We start from the raw sequence: 20,082 nt of genomic DNA, 5'->3' as shown, positions 1-20,082 counted from the left end.
TACAGGTGTGAGTCATTGGTGCTTAGCATATTGGCTGTTTTTAAGGTTAAGTCTCACTTTATGCTTGGGCCGGTCTGTTCTATGATCCTTGTGCTTTCCTGTAGCTGGTATGACAGATGTGCCAGGATCTCCATAGATTAGCTGAGATGGAGTCTCTTGAACTTTTCTGACTGGGGCTGGTTTAGAACCATGATGTCCCAAATCTCTGCCTCCCAAGGAACTAGGCTTGGGCCACTGTACCCAACTCAGCCTATATACTTTTTATATATTGATTTAAAATAATAATTAACAAAAAGAAAAAAAATAAGAAAATGATTGGCAATCTTTTGGAAACATAGTCCAGTCTTTTCTGGTTTTAGGGTTTTTCTTCAAGTTTAACTCTTCAATTTTTAGCAAGTATTTCATCATTTTAATAGCTGTATCCCTGATTCCCAAAGAGCTGGGACTTCAGGTGTGTGCTACCAGGTCTGGCAATATTGGATGTGTACAATGTATGCATACACATCTGTGAAGAGCATAAGAAAGCCCGAGGAGCAGACGCAGCAATGGGCTGGGAAGTGGATCAGTTCTCACCTCTCATGGGGTGCTATCATTGGCTCCAGTTTTTTTTTAACCATCATTCCTTCTGATTTCTGTACTGCTTGCCTATTAACTTCCAGACACTATCGCATTCAGTTTTGTGAACTTCAAAATTGGATAGAAGTGCAGCATTCTTATTTTTGTTATTTGCTTTTTCATGATTTATTGAAAATTTATTTTTTTCTCATCCTATTTTTGACCTTCATTATTTAGAGATTATACACTTTCAACCTCTGCCTTTAGTGGTTAATTTAGGTGATTTAACATGCACATTCTAGAAATATAAATATATGAATATTATTTTATAATTTCTTATATATGTCTATGAACACACACATATAAGATATATCTGTATATTATATATAATACATGTTTATTTAGAAATATGAGTTTCATGGACTTTCCTGCTGGGGCTGCCTTTAGAGTACAATCTTCAGATCTCAGCTTCCTGAGTAGATATGTTGCAAGTATGAACCACTGATACCTGGCTCTGTGAGACTCTTATCTCCAATTAACCAGCCAAAGGCCAGAAGTAGAGGTATGGCTCAAGTGGTAGAGTGCCCACCATGAGCAGAAAAAGCCAGTTGAGAGCACAAGGCCCTGTGTTCAAACCCAGTATTGGCACGCGCATGCCATCTTCCTGAGTGTGACAGAGAGCAAACAAGTGTGTGTGTGTGTGTGTGTGTGTGTGTGTGTGTGTGTGTAGGGTCAGTGTACTACAGTTCATCACACGGGGCTCAACATTTTCACAAATACCCTCAGAGAATCCTGTGTCTGACGGGAAAGCCATCATGGGCCTTGATAGGTGATGATCAGTTAAATGTCAAAAGACATTGGGAAATTAAGCGTTGGGCTAGAAGATCCCATAACCAAGCAGAGGGCAGAGTTGGGGGAGCAGACCTACCTCTTCTGGCTTCCCTTTTCTCCTCCCCATCATGCAGTTTGGCCTCGCAGACACCAGGCCTGTCCTATATAATCCCAAAGACCGTGGTTCTCTCCCTGACAGCATTTCCAGGGGTTGCTGCCAGTTGAGAAACACTTCCAGGCTAGATCCGGCTTCTGTACAGTAAAGTAGACTGAAGACCTCATTGCCTATGGTGGTGACACCTATATGGATTCTTTTCTCAGAACAGAAATGTCCTGTTGTGAAACTAAGAAGCTTCATGCCCAATGTGCATGGGTGGTTGGAGGAAGTATGCCTTAAGGGGAAGTACTGATTTTAGGTTCTCACCTAGACTACCAGGTTGGTAAGAGCAGGGGCCACCATCAGTCATTTGGGTGTAACCCATCAAAGTCGGCTCTCCGTCCCTCCACAGCGTGGTGTTGGCTGACTTGTATTTGTAATCGATACATGCTATTATTCTAGTTCATTGCTAATTCCTTGCATCGCCAATCAATCTAAATTATTCTTGATTTATTTGTAAGAAGGGTGCTTAAGAAAAGTTCTTTTTTCTTTCTTTTTTTTTTTTGTTTTTGTTCCAGTACTGGGGCTTGAACTCGTGGTCCAGGGCTGGTTCTCTAGCTTTATCACTCAAGGCTGGCACTCTTTCATTTGAGTGAGTCTCAGCTCCACTTCTGGCTTTTTGGTGTTCATTTGTAGTTGAGACTTTCCTACCTGGGCTGGCTTTGAACCATGATCCCTAGATCTCAGCCTTACTGGATAGCTAACATGAGCCACCAATGCCAGGCTTCAACTCAAGTTCTTGTAGAGACTGGGTTCATGGCTGTTTTCCCTGGATCAAGATATCCCTTCTGCATCAAATTCTACCCAGTCCTTTGTCTGCCTTGTCCTTCTCATAGCTCTGACAGCACAACTGGGCTCATGGGCAGAGCCACAGAGTGAGGGGCAGGGGTGAGCAGAGAAAAAAAGAGGAAGGAGGTGCAGAACCTATTGACTTCTATTTTCCTTCTAAAATTAGGAATAATTAGCCGAGAAGATGCAGAGGAGCTCCTGGAGAACATGGCTGAAGGAGCATTTCTGGTCCGTGTCAGTGAGAAAATCTGGGGGTACACCCTTTCCTACCGCCTGCAGAGGGGCTTCAAGCATTTCCTCGTGGATGCTTCTGGGGACTTCTACAGCTTCCTGGGAGTGGACCCCAATCGTCACGCCACCCTCACAGATCTCATTGATTTCCACAAGGTAGCCAGCCCTCCTCAGGGTGTTCTTGGGCATGACAGGGGCAGAAACTTGGGTTGAAGAGAGCCAAAGCAAGGCTGTGAGCGCCCAGCATGGGCTGCCAGTCTCATAGCTATAGAACATTTGGGCAGAAGAGACCCAAGGTTGTCCAGGCCCAGTGTACTCCTTTGTCTCCGGCTGTGATTCACAGCTGCACCTGTCACCCTGTCCCTAGGCTGCTTCTCATCTGAGGACCTGAGTGCTCCCTGTGGTCACCAACAAGGGTTGGGTAGGTTGATCCTTCCTCCAAGTCTGTATCTCAATCTTGGAAATGTCACCTGAAAGATACCTTACACCAGGCCTCTGGTAGCTTCTGAGTGTGGCAAGACACACTAGAGAGAGCGGATGATCTAGACATGGGAGAATGAATTCAAATCATTAAGACCAGGCAAATGGGTATATTTAATATTTAGTGAGACAGTGATGGTGTCTCTAAGTCTCCAGCATCTACCTGAGCTCTGAAGATGGAGAAAGGATCACAGAATTGTTTGACTCTGCTTATTGGGCTTTTGCTTTTTTTTTTTTTTTTGGGTCTGGTCATGGGGCCTGAACTCTGGGCCTGGGCGCTGTCCCTCAGCTCTTCAGCTCAAGGCTAGCACTCTACCACTTGAGCCACAACGCCACTTCCGGCTTTTTTCTTTTTGCTTCTGTGGTGCTGAGGAATCGAACCCAGGGCCTCATGCATCGCAAGGCAAGCGCTCTACAACTGAGCCACCTTCCCAGCCCTGGGCTTTTGCTATAACAGGGACTCTCAGAGACGGGTAACTTTATCTCATTATGGATATTACCAGGGCCTGAAAAACAGCTCTGAACCTGCCCTTATGTGTAAAGCCCACAGAAAACTACCCATTCATCCTAGTGTGGTGGTGCTTGTAATCTCAGTATTTGGGAAGTTAAGGCAGGAGGGTCATGAGCTTAAGGCCAGTCTCGGCAAAGTAGGAAAAACTGTTTCAAAGAAGAAATAAAGATAGATGGAGGGGAAGAAAGAGAAAAGAGGACAGAGAGACAGACACAGGCAGATGCAGAGACAGAAGAGAGAGACAAAGAGAGCCAGAGAGGAACAGGTAGAAGAAAAATGAAGGAGGAAGAGGAGGGAGAGGAAGGAAAGCAGGGAGGAATGAAGGTAGGAAAATAGGGAAGAAGAAATTGAGTGCCAGTGGCTCCAGCCTGTAATCTTAGCTATACAGGCGGCTGAGATCAGGAAATTGAGATCTGAGGATTGCAGCTCAAAAGCCAACCCAGGTAGACAAAGTCCCTGTGAAACTCTTATCTTCATTTAACCACTCAAAATAAAACAAAAATAAAACAAGAAGTGGAACTGTGGCTCAATGTAGTAGAGTGCTAGTTTTGAGCAAAAATGCTCAGCCACAGTGCCCAAGCTCTGAGTTCAAGCCCCACAACTGACCAAAACCAAAACCAAAACCAAAACGAAAAAAGAAAGATAAGGAGGAAGGAAAATTTCCCCATTCACAAATACCTGGTATAGACCACTGCCCAGAAATCGGGAGTAACCAGGATCAGCTGTCTCCTTGTGTTGGGAGAAGCCAGAGCAAGCAGAAGATGAGTCAGACACTGCGCCTGCTCTTCACTCCTTGCCCTCATGTAATCTCAAAGCTCTATTAGGGAGGATGTTAGCCCCAGCATATTAGCCCACTCACAGTTCAGAAAGCCAATGCCAGCGAGGCTGAAAAGCTTGGCTTTGGTCTGGCGGCTGACACCAGCTAGAACCAGGAGTTAAGCTGCAGCTGTCAGTCCACAACGTGTGCACCCTGCCAGTGCCACAATATTTGTTTGCCCTGTCTATCACAAGCTCCTTTAGCAATGATGAGCTTCTTGTTCCGGAAAGTATTTCAGGCAAAGGGTAAATGCCTGTCTCTCAGGGCAGGGCTCTGAAGGAAGGCCAGATCAGATAGCTGTGAAGCCTTTTATTCTCTTCCAAATGTAAACTCTTTTGAGACTGACCATTGGATTTCTGGCACTACGAGGAGGTATCATATGTGCCCACATGGAGATCTCTTATAAATTGAATTTTAATCACACCATTGTCTTCTTGATTACATTGTAAGAAACATCAAACACAACACCAGGTGAAAGCCTCATTCATGTTAAATCTCTGTTTCTGTCCTTCCTCTCCAGCTTGCTGGTAATTTCTGGGAACTAATCTAAAAACTTATGGACATAAGGGAATGCATTTTTTTAAAATCACTTTTCACAGAAATCAGATAACTCTTTATTTACAGCTCAGCAACTTTCTATATTAAAACATGATTAATAAATCATGAAATTAAGTGTGTGGAAGCCTGGTCTTTAGAATCAGAACACTGCTTTAAATCCTAACATCATTATAAAGCATGATTTTAGGCCACTACTTAAAGTCTGAATATTGGCCTAAAGTCTTCTCTTGAGTTCACTGTGCAGTTTCAATGAGATAATAGGATGGTTTTTTTTTTTTTAGTCCAAGATTGGGACTCAAACTTGGTATCTGATGTTTTCACTCTTTGGTGCTCTACCACCTGAGCCATGCCTGCCATCCCAGAGATATTATTTTGTAATGTGTTGGAACAAAACACCTAACACTTGCGTCGGCTGTTATAAAGATGTGTCTATGAGATCTTTGGGTGTCCGTACAGTGCCAATCCTTGTAAATGCACGAGGTCCCCAGGAATCAATGTGAATCACAGCTTAATCACTTACATTCCTCCCTCACACCCATTTCGCAGCTTCCAGTTTCTTACGACCTTGAACGGTGCTCCAGAGCCCTCTGCACGATGCATGTGTCACCTTCCCTATGGACACACAAGTAGTAACTTTCTAGGATGGATTGCTGGAACTGGATTTGCTGGAAAGAAAAGTAGGCACATTTTAATTAGCAAAGATCTGCCAGATTGCCCTCCCAATGCATGATGCCAGTTTACGTTCCTGCCAAAACCGTATCAGGCTTTCTCCCTATACTGCTGCCAGCGCTGAGGATTTATTGGTGATTTCATGATTATTTTTTCCCTGTCAGTGAGCAGACACTGTGTCTCCCAATTGTTTAGCTTGCATTTCTCAGATTTCCCCTGAAGCAAAGGATCTTTTCATATACTCACTGGTCACTGTGATTTCTTCTTCAGCAGGAAGCCATCTCTTCATATCTGCTGTCTATTTTTTGATTTGGATATCTTTCTTATTGATCCGGTCATTTCTTCAGCTTCTCAATGGCTCTTCAGTTATGTCCATGATGCCTTTTTAGTTCTTTCACTGAAAAATTTCAGTAAAAATGTCATGCCCATTCTTGCTTCATGGATGACTCATTTTATTCTGTTGAGAAAGTTCATGCACAGCTCTCAAAGGCTCCTTCTGTTTGCTTTATGAACTTGGTATTTTCTTAGGAATCAGTTCTATGATTGACTTTGGCATCTTTCTTTTATAGTCATAGTGATCCTTAAATATTTATAAATTTTGCATTTATGATGTGATATTCCAACTTTAATTTCTGGTCTACTCATGGTTGCCCAGTTTCTCTTCCTCTACCCCCAACCCAGTCTCTTCATGCTCTAGGGGTTGGAGTTGACCATAAGTAGCTTATTTTTGGCATGAGAGTATTTGAACTTTAGGGGTGTCCTTTGTCTATCCAGGAAGGGGGTATCATAGGATATTTCCTACCATTTCCTGATCTATCTGAGGTTAACATGTTGGATCTTCATCTTCAGCATGACTTCAACTTTAGCTTTAATTCTACATTCAGTCTCTAGACCATCTATTTCTATCTTGTTTTCAAGATCCTTCCTTTGTCGCTGGCCTCCCTCCTACTATTTTTTTATTTAAAAAGTGTTTCCAGGGCTGGGAAGGTGGCTCAGTGGTAGAGTGCTTGCCTTGCATGCGTGAGGTCCTGGGTTTGATTCCTCAACACCACATAAGCAGAAAAAGCTGGAACTGGCACTGTGTCTCAAGTGGTAGAGTGCTAGCCTTGACTGAAGAGCTGAGGGACAGCGCCCAGGCCCAGAATTCAGGCCCCACGACCGGCAAAAAAAAAGTGTTTCCAGGTACCAGTGACTCACATCTATAATACTAGTCACTCAGGAGTCTGAGATTTGAGGATCATAGTTTAAAGCCAGTCAAAGCTGGAAAGTCTATGAGACTCTTACCTCCAATTAACCACCAAAATTTGAGACATGGAGCTGTGGCTAAAGTGGTAGAGTACTAGCATTCAGCAAAAAAGTTCAGGAACAATACCTGCTCAGAACCTGAGTTCAAGCCTGAGGACTGGCATAAGACACACACTACGCACACACATAACTCACATACACACACTCATACATTCTATATTGTAATTCTATGTTGTCAGGACTGGCACTATATATAAAACAATTTTATATGTGTGTGTGTGTACATATATACATATATGTATACATATGCTTATATAGATATATGTAAATATATACATAGATATATATGTAAATATCTATGTATATCTATGTATATATGTGTATATACACATATGTGTTTATACATATATATACTTATATATGTATATATATAAATAATTTGTTCTGGGGCTTGAACTCAGGACCTCTGTCACTTGGCTTTTTGCTCATAACCACTTGAGACACACTTTTACTTGTAGCTTATTGTTGGTTAACTAGAGACAAGAGTCTTGAAGAGTCTGAACCACAGTTTTCAAATTTCAGCCTCCAGAGTAGCTAGGATGATAGGTGTGAGCCACCAGTGCCCAGCAATGTCTTTGATTTTCCAGTACTTGAAGGGCTCCTTTCTTAGAGCAGGAATCAGGATGTTGAGGCAGACTCTTTGAGGTGACTTTTTTTTAAACCACTTTCATAATTACAAGTGAATTTTCCTTTTGTTCTTCTATTTTAGGAGGAAATCATCACCGTTTCAGGAGGAGAGCTGCTGCAGGAACCCTGTGGGCAGAGAGACAGCCCGCCAGACTACCATCTGTTGTTTGAATGATTTTTTTTCTTCCCCTTATGAATTGGATTCCTTTGGGCATCCTTAAAAAAAAAACTCGGCAAACTTTCCAACTTAAATGTTACAGCCTTCTGGAAGATCCAAGGGGAACTCATACATGAATCAATCTCAAGGAATGTGCATAGATGAAATTTGTGTGACTGTTCCCATTGTGGAGCTCAGAACAGAAATGGCTGATAACCAACGTAGCCCTTTCAGGGAGAGTCTAGTGATGGCGGCAGAAGACAAAGCCTATTGGTCATGGCTGCCCTTGTTGGAACTCCCTGAGTGCACGGGTCAGTTTTTAACAACCCGAAAGGATTTCAGTGCCTAACTCTGAATTTAACATATGGTAGATATTCAGTCAATGATGGTTGAATGAAAGCATTTTGGAGAGCTTTCCAATGCTTGTCAGTAATGACTTCTAGTAAGTTATTTCCCCTTTCTCATTCTTTATAAAGTCGTAAAAATGAAGGATTTGTGTGGAGTCCACAGACACTGCGTCTTGCATGGAGTTCATTGCCCTCATTGATAAGACCACTGGGATTACCCAAGGCTTTCAGGCCAGGACTGATGATTGACTTTGTGCTACTTTCCTTATTCAACTTCTTCTGTCACCTTCCTATGTCTTCGAATCTTATTATGACCCTGATTTAGTAATGTTAACCAGCTATTTCATGTACTCTTTTTTTAAAATGTGTCAGTGCTGGGACTTGAACTCAGGGCCTTAGATTTTTCACTCAAGGCTGGTACTTTACCCCGTGAGCCATACCTTCACTTCTGGCCTTGTTTGTGGTTCTTTGGAGATCAGGTTCTTATAAACTTTCCTGCTGTGCCTGATTTGGAACCATGATTCTCAGATCTCAGCCTTCTGAGTAGCTAAGATTACAGATATGAGCAATTGATACCTGGCTTTCATGTATTCTTATGGATGTGTCCCCAAATTGGGGAAGGTTATGAACTTAAGGATGGTTTTTAGACACTATAGGGACCTTTCCTCTCTAGGGTACTTTCCGTATTCATGTTATATGCTGATCTTTCATCTGGTCTTTCTGCTGGTCTTTCATCTAAGTAGGTTCTTTATATTGACCAGAAGACTCTTCCAATGACTCCTTAGTAACTCTCAGGGATGGTGCCTATTTGTGTGGAATTTATGTTCCACATTTATGGCCAAATACATGGGGCAGTTTATGATGGGTAGATTATAGGCTCTGGAGTCGAGAAGGTTCAAATCTTCCCCCTTTCATGTACTCACATTCTAAATGCTCACGTCATTGTATTTGGTGAATGCAAGAGGACAGTAGGAGTCTGGGTTCATCAGGGAACTCCTTTCTTTCACTGGCTAGCTGTCTTCAACATCTCTTATGTTCTGCTTAACCTCTGCCCACACCCATTCTTTGGAGCTTGGATCACTGGTCTCCCCAGCCACCATCCCTGTAGCCAATTTTGCATGGGGTTTGCATTTCCTGCCTGTGTTGATCAGGATCACATGGTGCTTTCCCACATATTGTACTGTATATAGGCCTCTCATCCCCTCGTATTGAGGAGTCAACATTCAAAAGGGCTGGTAAGTTAAGGCCTATAGTAGCTGACACTAGATCAGTGGGAGCCTGAGGCTGGTTGGCTCTTTCTCCCCCCTTCTTCCTCTTTGAGCTTCTGCTGTAAAGGGACAGCTCTTACTATGGACCCATAGAAGGCAGTCCTGTAAGATGGAATAATGATGTGAGGAGACCAGGCAGTGGGAAGATCAGTATGACACAATACATTCTATTTTATGCACTTCTCCCTACTTTACTCTGGGATTATATCCCAGACTCAAGTCTCAAGTCAGGATCTCCGGCCACCAGGATCTACCTGGGTAAGTACCCACAGTATACTTGTGTTTAATAAATATCAGTGTTGCAACGTTGCTCTATAACTTCCTCTCAGTCTGCCTGCCTCCCTGGGTAGGTAGTGATAGAGGCGCTGCACTGAGAGTGCAGAATTAATTTAAAGCCATAGCTGGTTTTATTCCAATTTCCTCATTCCTACTGGGACTCAGAGGTACCGAGCTTCTATTTGGCTCTGTTCCATTTCGACCGTGAGAAGTTGTTGAAATCATTTAACCTCTCTAAAACTACACACAAGTGGGAAGAGGAATGTTCGGTATAGCCACCGTTGGCTTTTGCTAGCTGGCAGTATCAGTTAAACAACAAATAGGGAAACTCTGTCCAAATGAAATGTCTTATGAACCGCAGCTACAGACACCACAACAATGTCATGCTGAGCAAGGGACATGTCAGGGGAAATGAAGTGATGATTTCCAACGTGTTGAATGAAACTTCCAGCAGCAGCTCTGAACGCAGACCAAGATGGGTTGAGAACCTGAGTCCCCGGGCTGTTGTTCTTGTCAGCTCCTAATTAATATGTGAAAGACAACAGCTGAATTTTTCTATCCCTAGCACATTTATTTTGTTTTATTTGGGGTCTGCACTTTCTGCATGTCTCATATATTTTAGGTTTTACCTGGCTTTAAAATAAATTCCTTATAAGTTGTCCTGCAAATGGAATTACTGTCTGGAAAACGGCAATTTCATCTCGAGAGTTTTATTATGCTAGTAAATGTCAGGATTCTCAAATAAAAGAATTTCCCATCTCTCTCTCTCTCTCTCTTTTTCTAAGCTCTACACATATAATGAAAAGCAGTCAGTTAGCTACAAGACTCAGTAGAGGGAAATTTTACAATCTATAGCTAGAAAGAGAAGTTGTGAAAGGTGAAAGGTACTATGCAACTATGGAAGACAAGTTTTAGGGACTTAAGGGAAATGGGGTACAGATGCAGGGTGATTCTCTTCATGGTAGCTATTCTTGGGGATTGTCTGAGGGTTCATGGGATAAAAGGGGAGAGAGCACTATTTAAAGGAAAACAAGAGCTGTAATATCTGGGACTTGTTCCTTTGTTTCCCTCCTCCCTTCCTTTTGTGACATTACTGGGGCATGAACTCAAAGCCTTTCACTCTTAATCAGCTTTCTTGCTCACAGATGGCACTCTGCCACTTGAACTACACCTCCACCTCCAGCTTTTTGCTGGTTAGTTGGAGATGAAGTTTTGCAGATTGTTCTGCCTGAGTTGGCTGTGAACTGTGATCCTCTAGGTCTTAGACTCCTGAGTAACTAAGATTATAAGTGTGAGTTAGCTTCTTGAATATTCACCTTCAGGACTAACTTGTATTTCCCAATGAATCTCTCCATTCTCTGGGCCATGCAACATGCTGCTTGTTTCAGACAATGGTTATGAAAATGACGTAAGATTCTGTAATCATACTGACAAATGTTGGTGTAAGTTCTGTGAAGTGTGTGTGTGTGTGCATGTTTGTGTATGAATTCTCACAGTCATGCTGAGGGAGACTACATTCTCCTCTTCATCTTGTACTTAGGGAATCCAAGGCTCAAAGAGGCTCTGTATGTTCCATGGGATGCTTCTCTGGGAAGGCTCAGAGCAGAGATGAATCTGCACAGGCTGCTGAGTCTGCCTAGATCCTAAACTAGTACTTCTCAAACTGGAATGTGTGAGCACAACGTGTTCTGATGTTAGAAGTGTAGAGCCTCTTGCAAAGGGTCTGGGATTGGACATGAGCTCCTGAATTTCTAAGAAGCTGAGGGGAGGGGTCTTCTGTGGCTGCACAGAAAGACCACACTTTGAGAACCCAGCTTTGTGTGTGTGTGTGTGTGTGTGTGTGTGTGTGTGTGCGTGTGTGCATGTGCACTGGTTCTGGGACTTGAATTCAGGGCCTGGGCATTTTCCCTTAGCTTTTCACTCAAGGTTCTCTCTGCCACTTGAGCCACAGCAATACTTTCAGCTTTTTGGTGTTTTTTATTTTTATTTTTTTTTTGGGGGGGGAGCGTAGATAAGAGTTGCATAGATTTTTTTTCTGCCTGGGCTGGCTTTGAACTGTCATCCTCAGATCTCAGCCTCTCAAGCAGCTAGGATGACAGGCAGGAGTTACTTGTTTTTACTTTTTCATGCCAGTGATAATACTGCTAGGGACATGGGTATACATCTCATGATGTTTGTGTTCCAAAGTCCCAAACCACTGAACACTCCAGCAAAGTCCAGCTTACAGATTCGGAGCAATATTTGCTAAGGATATTCAATTCCAGCTCCCCAGTCTCAGTACATTTCCTGACTTTCCCTTTCAACGTCCCATGACTTGTCTGGCATGTGTTCTCCTTTGAGCAGTAAGTTAGTACACCTAACTTTAGCTACAGGTGTACTCCTGGCAGGCTTGAGCTATCTATAGTCATCCATGAAGCAAGCTTGGTAGATAGTCTGACTCTCTGTCCTGATTTGCATTTCCTGAGAAGAGCTGGTGTTGAGAATGTTTTTTTGTTTACTTGTCAGCCATATATATAGCTCCTTTGGAGATATATCCATTCAGGTCATTTTCCCATAAAAATTCCAGATTACTGTTTTTTTTGTTAATGCCTATTCTAGATATTAACTCACTTCTGTAGGAATACTTGCCAGCATTGTCTCCCATTCTCTAGTTGTCCCTTCACTACGTTGGCTGTTTCCTTTGATCTGCGGAAGCTCAGAATTCCACAGCATCCCATTTGCCGCTCGTGGAGTCTTATCCAGAAAAAACACTGCTTTACTAATGTCTTGAAATGTTTCCCAGGTGGAATCCCTAGGGAAATGCAACTCAAAATGTCATCTCTCCCCACTCAGAAGGGCTATTGCCAAACAAAAAAAGTAAAAAATAAGAAATGTTTACAAGCATGCTGAGCTTGGGAAGCATGGGAACTCGTATACACTGCTGGTGGGAAAGCGAATGAGCCGTATGTCCACCTATTTCCCCTCCTTTTCCTTTTGCAGTGCTGGGATCAAACCCAAAGCTTCCTGTGTACTAACAAGCAATCTAACACTGAGCTCCACACTCAGCCCTTAGTATAGCCATTATGGAAAGCAGTAAGGAGACTTCACATAAAAATGATTCCGTGATTCTGCTTCTGGGTATATACCCGAAGGAAAAAGGAAAGAGATACCGGGACTTTCATGTGAATTGCAGAACTATTCACAAACAATTGGATGAACATGGATGTGGTATAAACACACAATGGAATACTACTCAACAACAAAAAATCCCAGGCATTCTTTACAAAATAGATGTCAGTAGAGGACACTGTGTTAAGTGAAACAAGCCATACAAAGAAAAACAAATACTGTCTGCTATTCTATTGGACGCTAATAAAAGCGGGTTTCAGAGAAGATGAGAGTAGAATAGTGATTACTGAGGCTTGGGAAGAGTAGGGACAGGAGAAGTGTAGAATGAGGTTGGATAAAGGGTCCTAAAGTGTAGTAAGGAGAAATAAGATCTAGTGTTCTATAGTCTAGTTGAGAGAACATAGTCTATAGAAACTTATCTATCAAAGGCTCCAAATACAAAGAAAAGACAGAAACGCTAATTACTCTGATCATATCATATATGCATGTATGCAAATACCATAGTATAGCCCATAAGTAAGTGTAAAGGTTATGTCAATTAAAAGCACAGTTTTGAAAAGACAATTAAAATGTTAAAAAGAATGGAGGAGGCTTGTAAGAGAGGAACCATCGGTATAAGTGAAGATCTGGAGACACCACAGTTGTGTGTGTGTGTGTGTGTGTGTGTGTGTGTGTGTGTGTGTGTGTGTGTGTGTGTTATAGAACTGAAATGGACCTTTAAGGATATTATACTCTCCTCCTGCCTTATCCCACAAAATAAGCATTTGCATAGCCAAGTTTTTCATCAGGGACAAATTCTATGCAAGAGTTTCAGTATGCACCCACAGACTTAGACACTCTGTGAGCCTAGGAGATGGTAGACTTTGTATTGATAACTTTAGAATCCACCAGACATTGAGCTGAAACCTTCCATGAATTGCTTTGCTCTTCGTGTTTCTTTTCCTGACTCCTTCCATCAATACAGTGCCCTGCTAACTGCCTTTTCTATCTTTATGCTGGTATGTCCACTGGATAAATTTCCCTCTTCTCAGATCTCGAGGGTCTTTAAATCTGGCTTACTCTGGCTGCAATGATTGTTTTTCATTCTGCCATTCTTTAATGACTCTTCTTTCTCCCTGGGCACTATGAACCGGCTCTTGTATCTGGCATGGGTATTGTGTTCAGTCTCATCTTTCTATTGGCAGCTGGTGGCTGAACAGAACTACAAGAGTTCTTTGGGATAATTAAACATCTTTTCAATTTCTAGTTTCTAAGGATTTGTGAAAAGTAAAGAGCACTTATGACCAATACAACAAAGAGACCTACCAAAATATTACACAGAAATGAGAAAATAGTGTTTTAATATATCACTAAATTAATTTTAAAAATTCTGTGAGCTATTGAGGGGAAGTTAGTTGTCATTGGCTAGGTAGATAGGGATAAAAAATGATGTCTGAAATCGGCTCTCATGTGGTAGGGGGGAATATGGTTTAGTGGTAGAGTGCTTGCGTAACACACATGAAACCCTAGGTTCGATTCCTCAGCACCACATACACAGAAAAATCCTGAATTGGTGCTGTGTTCAAGGGGTAGAGGGCTAGCCTTGAGCAAAAGAAGCTCAGGGACAGTGCCCAGGCCCTGAGTTTAAGCCCCAAGAATGACAATAGATAGATAGATAGATAGATAGATAGATAGATAGATAGATAAATGTGGTAGGGAAAAGTGACAAAAGCAGTTAACCCATGGGGCCTTTGGTCCTAGTGCATGCACTCTTTATGGATATGGCCTGGGGCCTGTCCCCAGCCTCCATCCAATCAGGAGGCTTTTCTGTTTTTATGCTTGGAGAGGAGGGAATCCTGTCATAGGGAAACTTCCAGGTTCCTGCTGCAAAGTGGGAGAACCAATCATGAAACTCCCTGTAGGGCATATCTACCCCTGGACCAATTGGATTAGGAACACACCCTTAGGGGGAGGAAAACGAGGGGCCCTATATCCCCATTCAGGGACCCCTTCTTATATAAGGATTCCATTTTGCTGTATCTTTTGCTTTCAAAATGATCCTGCTCTGACTACCTCAAACATTTTCCTGCCCTTTAATTCTTTAATCCATAGAGAAAACAAACCCAAACTCTAAGCAGTATCACAGGTAGCCCAGAGTCTGGCTCTAGCACAAGTTGTAGGAACAAATCAGACTGTTCCCTAAGACTGTCTAACAAAATACTGTTTGCCATGAACAATTTAGCAATTTGTTTAAGATGCATGGAGTCCCTGAAAGAATGGCCACTGGGAAACTAATTAACAACACTCCCTTAGACACATTCTTAACCTTAAAAAAAAGCAGACACTAATTCAGCTGAAGCAGAAATATAAAATCATCTTAGCAACAACTTAATTTTTATTACTTAGTATATACCAGGGGAGAAATACTGTGAGTTAACAACATTTACCTGATACACATAGAAGAGTAAGAAAGCCCAGGCTGGGAGGTGATGTGCAGAACACCATTAAAGAAGAAGCATCAGTATTCACCACAGAAGTTTATGTTCTCCATTAAGCAATTCAATTATTAGCTTAAGGGAGGGACCATCTCTCCCAACAATTTTGAAAGCCCCTGAAACTGTAATTTCTAACCAACTGCACTCAAAAGTACAATGATGACTCAAAGAGAAGAAAAAGTTAGAAACTCATTTTAGATGCACAAGCTTCTCCCTCCCCCCCATCTCTGTTTCTTTTTTCATGTTTCTGCCTCATTGAATATACAAGTTTTCTGCAGACACTCGAGTATGGCTGAGACAGAGCAGATCTGCTTTAGCCATTGTCTTTGTAGGAAGAACAGAAAGCCTCAAAAAGGGTCATTTGAGGAAAACTCAATTATCATCTTAGCCGTTACCCACTTGGACTGGGACAAGAAAATGTAGAACAGAGAGTACACACAGAGTTGGTAATTTGGGAAGGGCAGGGCTTTGTCCAGGGTTACAGCCAGCTCAAGAAACTCTATAGAGAGGCAGCCAGGGCAATAAATACATACCGAGACTCTCTCTCTCTCTCTCTCTTTCTCTCTCTCTCTCTCTCTCCTTCTAATGCCTATTGATCTCCCCATTAGTTGGACAAAGTCACAGGCTTAGAACTCTTGAAGGGCTTGGAACAAATAGGTCAGACTCCCAGGGTGGCAGAGAGCAAGAATATATCTCCATCGAGATATATAATCCAGGGATCTTAAAAACCAACCACCAACAATGTTCTTATACTACAGATGCTGATAGCCATTGCTTGTGTGTGAGCCTCCGCAGGAGCATATTTTAAGGAAATAAAGGCTATGTTTCTAGAGGAAAGTATCTCCCTCCACAGGGTACAGGATAAAGATATCGTATCTTTGGGGGAGTCAATGACATTCTGCCTAACGTAGGAAACAGGACAAGCAATGCAACCTTGCTGGGTGCTGGTGGCTCATGTGTGTAGTCCTACTACTCAGGAGGCTGAGATCTGAGGATCACAGTTCAAAGCCAGCCCAAGCAGGAAAGTCCCTGAGTCTCTTCTCTCCAATGAAACACCAGAAAGCTAGACATCTAGCTGTGGTTCCAGTGATAAAGCTCCAGCCTTAAGTGAAAAAGCTAAGGGACAATGTCCAGGTCCTGATTTCCAATTTCCAATTACTGACAAACTCAGGTTTTTCAGATTGAAATTAGGCAGTTTACAATCTTGTCTTCTTTGTAGGGTGGATTTCCAGCCCTGGGGGATTTTTGGTGGATCCTGGTGTCTGATGGGTTTGGCTAGGGGTCGTCTGCTTGTCAGGAGATGCTCTATTCCATTCAACAGCTGCTCATCTTTGGGGTCTGTATTGCTTGCTTCCCTGATGGACCCTGGCTGGCTGATCTCTGCTATAGGATTCACATGACATGAACGTTCTTGCTCCCCCTGCATAGCCACACTGGAAATGGTTTGTCTGCTTATTGCAGTCTTTCTGTTCAGGTACATAGGGCCTATATGACATCATGGTGGGCCCATTCTACTTCCTGATTTTGCCTTTCTGAGGCTTCTGACCTGGAGGGCTGGGAGATGGCTCATTGTCAGACCCCACCCAAGCCGGGTGGGGTGCCATGAATCCTTTCAGGCTCACACTCCAGAACTCTAAAACGTGTGGTTCCTTTGGAGACTGCTCAGCCAACTCGAGGTATTCTATCCTTTGCTCGGATGCTTTTTCCATTGCCAATGTGAAGAATCTGTATCCTGTGCAAAGGTTGCATTGATCAGGGTTGAACAAGGTTCAGTGAATTTGTGGCCTTTTAAGTAGTTCACTTATGTTTGGAATTCAGCCTTTGGCCTTCAGGCCAAACTGAGTTGGTCATTGTCAAGCTGGCTGAGGAGATGTGGAGATCCATTTTTCTATCATTTCTACTTGGGGAAATGTTTGAAAAAAATTTTTTTAATGATAAAGGCAATTTGGAAGAAACTTTCAAAAGAAGCAAGGATTTGACAGATTTTCTGGTTCCCTGATGAAAACAACCCTAATGGGTACTGCATGTCTAGATTTCTGAAGGAGGAAAGATCTCAGGGTCAATAAACCCTGCGTCTGAGCCAGGTTCAGTGGCTCACACCTGTAATATTGTAACTTTGGAGGTAGAGCTTGAGGATTGCTCTTTGAGGCCAGCCAGGGTAGAAAAGTCCAAGTCCATGAGACTCCATCTCAATCAATGGCTGTGTGCACTGTTACCTCAGCTACAGGGAAAGCAGAAGTCATTTGTCTGTCATTCATCTGCAATAACAGGAGGATCACAGCCCAGCCATCATCGAGTCCCTTGAAAATAACCAAGGAAAAAAGGGACCAGAGAGGTGGCCTAAGCAGTAGAGTGTCTGAGAGACTGAGTTTAATCCCCAGTACTTCTCACCTCGTCCCCCTAAAAAATAGTGTGCCTGACGGGCACCATTGGTCATGCCACGCACCACAGGCTCAAACCTAACTACTCAGGAGCCTGATATATGAGAATTGTGGTTCGAAGCCAGCCTGGGCAAGAAAGTCCCTGAGACCCTTATCTCCAATTAACTACCAAAAAAATTGGAAGTGGAGCTGTGGGCTCAAGTCTTGAGCAAAAGAGTTCAGGGACAGAGCCCAGGTCATTATCTGTGTGTTTCAGGGTCTTCTCTTTAAACTGGGAGAAGGAATTGCCCTGTAACTTTGAGCTTCCTCTGAGGATGGCCAGCCCAAAGGCAGAGGGTTCAAAATTGCCTTCCCTCTCTTCAGAGGCTGCTGGGATGAAGCCTTCTAGGTTCTCCTGGGAAAGCTCATCTGTCAGGGGCTTACAAGCATATCTGGTCCTACCTTGCATTTGCTAGTGGGCAAAGACAAGCAAGTGACCGCAGCCAATCGTCCGTGTCCTTCGGCTATTTTATATGACTTCAAGAAGCTGCTCACATTAACTGTAGCTTCTATCCCCACCTCTCTTCCCCCTGTGAGGGTCAGGAAGCTATAATCCTGCTGGGTCTGGGAACTGAAAAGTGCACTGCCTTCTCTGGAGACAGTGCTCCCTGAGCAGAGCCAGGAGACCCCAGCAGATCCCTTCTGAGGATGGTGTGGTCAGGACTTGTACAACAGTAAAAGAAATGGAAATCTGCCTTGGAAACCCTCCATTTATGCCTGCCATCTTCCTGCTTGGTTCTTCAGGCTTTCTGTTGCTGCTTCTTTTCTTTCCTTTTTTTCTTTTTGTTGGTCATGGGGCTTGAACTCAGGCACTGTCCCTGAGCTTATCTGCTCAAGGCTAGCACTCTACCACTTCGAGCTACAGCTCCACTTCTGGGTTTCTGGTGGTTAATTGGAGATAAGAGTCTAATCTTCCTGCCCCAGCTGGCTCTGAACTATAATCCTCAGATTTCAGCCTCTTGATGGCGTGAGATACCAGCGCCTGGCTTATTGCTTCATTTTTTTAAAAAAAAATTTTATTATGAAAATACCATATTTGAGCTGGGAGGTTGGCTCAGTGGTAGAGTGATTGCCTTGCACGCATGAGGCCCTGGGTTCGATTCCTCAGCACCACATAAGCAAAAAGAAAAAAGCCGGAAGTGGTGCTGTGGCTCAAGTGGTAGAGTGCTAGCCTTGAGCTGAAGAGCTGAGGGACAGCACCCAGGCCCAGAGTTCAGGCTCCACAACCGGACCCCCCCCCAAAATAAAAATACCGTATTTTCCATAGCTAAGATATGGAACCAACCCAAATACCCCTCAGTAGATGAATGGATCAAGAAAATGTGGTATATATACTCAATGGAATTCTATGCCTCCATCAGACAGAATGACATTGCCCCATTTGTTAGAATATGGAAAGACTTGGAAAAAATTATATTAAGTGAAGTAAGCTAGGCCCAAAGAAACATAGGTCCCATGGTTTCTCTTATTTGCAATAACTAGTATATGTCTGAGTCAAGCAGAAAAGGTCAGATAAGTTGATGTTAGGGGAATGAACCCCAAGATAAGTATTCAAATGTTTTTTTGTTTTTGTTTTCCCTTTCATGCAATTGTTTCTAACATATTTATAAGAATGATTTCTTTGTTGCTTTGTATGTCCTTCCCCCACGGTATAACCCATGCTTTCACTGTATTTGATGTCGGTATAATTTGTGGAGAGGAAGGGAAAAAACAAATCGTTTAACTAGGGATACAGGTGGACCCATTTCAACAATGAGATGTACAAGTTGTTATGTCGAAAAACGAACTTTACAACTTTGGTGGGGGGTGGGGGGAGGACAAGGTGGGGGGAGGAGGGGAATATGGGAAGGGATGGGAAGGGGAAACAACGAGGAGGCAATAATGCTTGATAAGAAATGTACTCGTTATCTTGCCCATGTAATTGTAACTCCTCTGTATGGTATTCTCACAATAAAAAAATAATAAAAAAAGAAAATTCCATACAGAAGAGTTACAATTACATGGGTAAGATAATGAGTACATTTCTTATCAAGCATCGTTGCTTCCTTTTTTGTTTCCCCTTCCCATCCCTTCCCATATCCCACCCTACCCACTCACCCATAATCCCCCCTCCCAAAATTGTAGAGTTCATTTTTTGACATAACAACTTGTATATCTCATTGTTGCAATGGGTCCACCTGTATCCCTATTATTGCTTCATTTTTATCCCCTGGAAACCCACATGTCTTGTCCAGCCAGTGTGTGTTCACTCCTCAGTTGTCTATTTCCTGAATGCCTGCTAGACTCTGATGTAGTGCTGGGTGCTGGAGGCACAAGGACAAATCAGAGACAGGTTGCACTGTGGGTTCTAGAGGGGGCTCTGGAGTGGATGGGGCCAGTGAGCTCATTTTCCAGCCCCTTCACCACCCTGGCTTCTTATCCTGCTTTCTGCAGCTCTCACCTGCTGCTGCTGGTGGCTCTAGAGCGATCAGAGCTCCTTTGCAAGGCATTATCTTGGAGTTA

At 43.0% G+C, this 20,082-nt stretch overlaps 1 protein-coding gene across 3 annotated transcripts in view; it reads left to right on the top strand.

Annotated features, from left to right (window-relative positions):
* The window catches only part of Sh2d4b (SH2 domain containing 4B), a 53,933-nt gene extending 46,042 nt beyond the window's left edge, over positions 1-7,891 (top strand). For 2 of the 3 annotated variants that reach the window (XM_042690346.1, XM_042690344.1), the window contains 2 exons: positions 2,499-2,719; positions 7,613-7,891. In XM_042690346.1, coding sequence (XP_042546280.1) covers positions 2,499-2,719; positions 7,613-7,705 — 314 coding nt within the window. In that variant the 3' untranslated portion in view covers positions 7,706-7,891. The remainder of the gene's footprint in view (positions 1-2,498; positions 2,720-7,612) is intronic. The other variant, XM_042690347.1, reaches the window with a different exon arrangement.
* The last annotated feature ends 12,191 nt before the right edge of the window (positions 7,892-20,082 follow it).

The sequence above is a fragment of the Dipodomys spectabilis genome, unplaced genomic scaffold (assembly GCF_019054845.1).
Source record: "Dipodomys spectabilis isolate Male_0828 unplaced genomic scaffold, ASM1905484v1 ptg000136l, whole genome shotgun sequence".
Taxonomy (NCBI): domain Eukaryota; kingdom Metazoa; phylum Chordata; class Mammalia; order Rodentia; family Heteromyidae; genus Dipodomys; species Dipodomys spectabilis.
The sequence above is the reverse complement of the archived record's forward strand: the minus strand, read 5'-3'. Positions and strand labels throughout refer to the sequence as shown.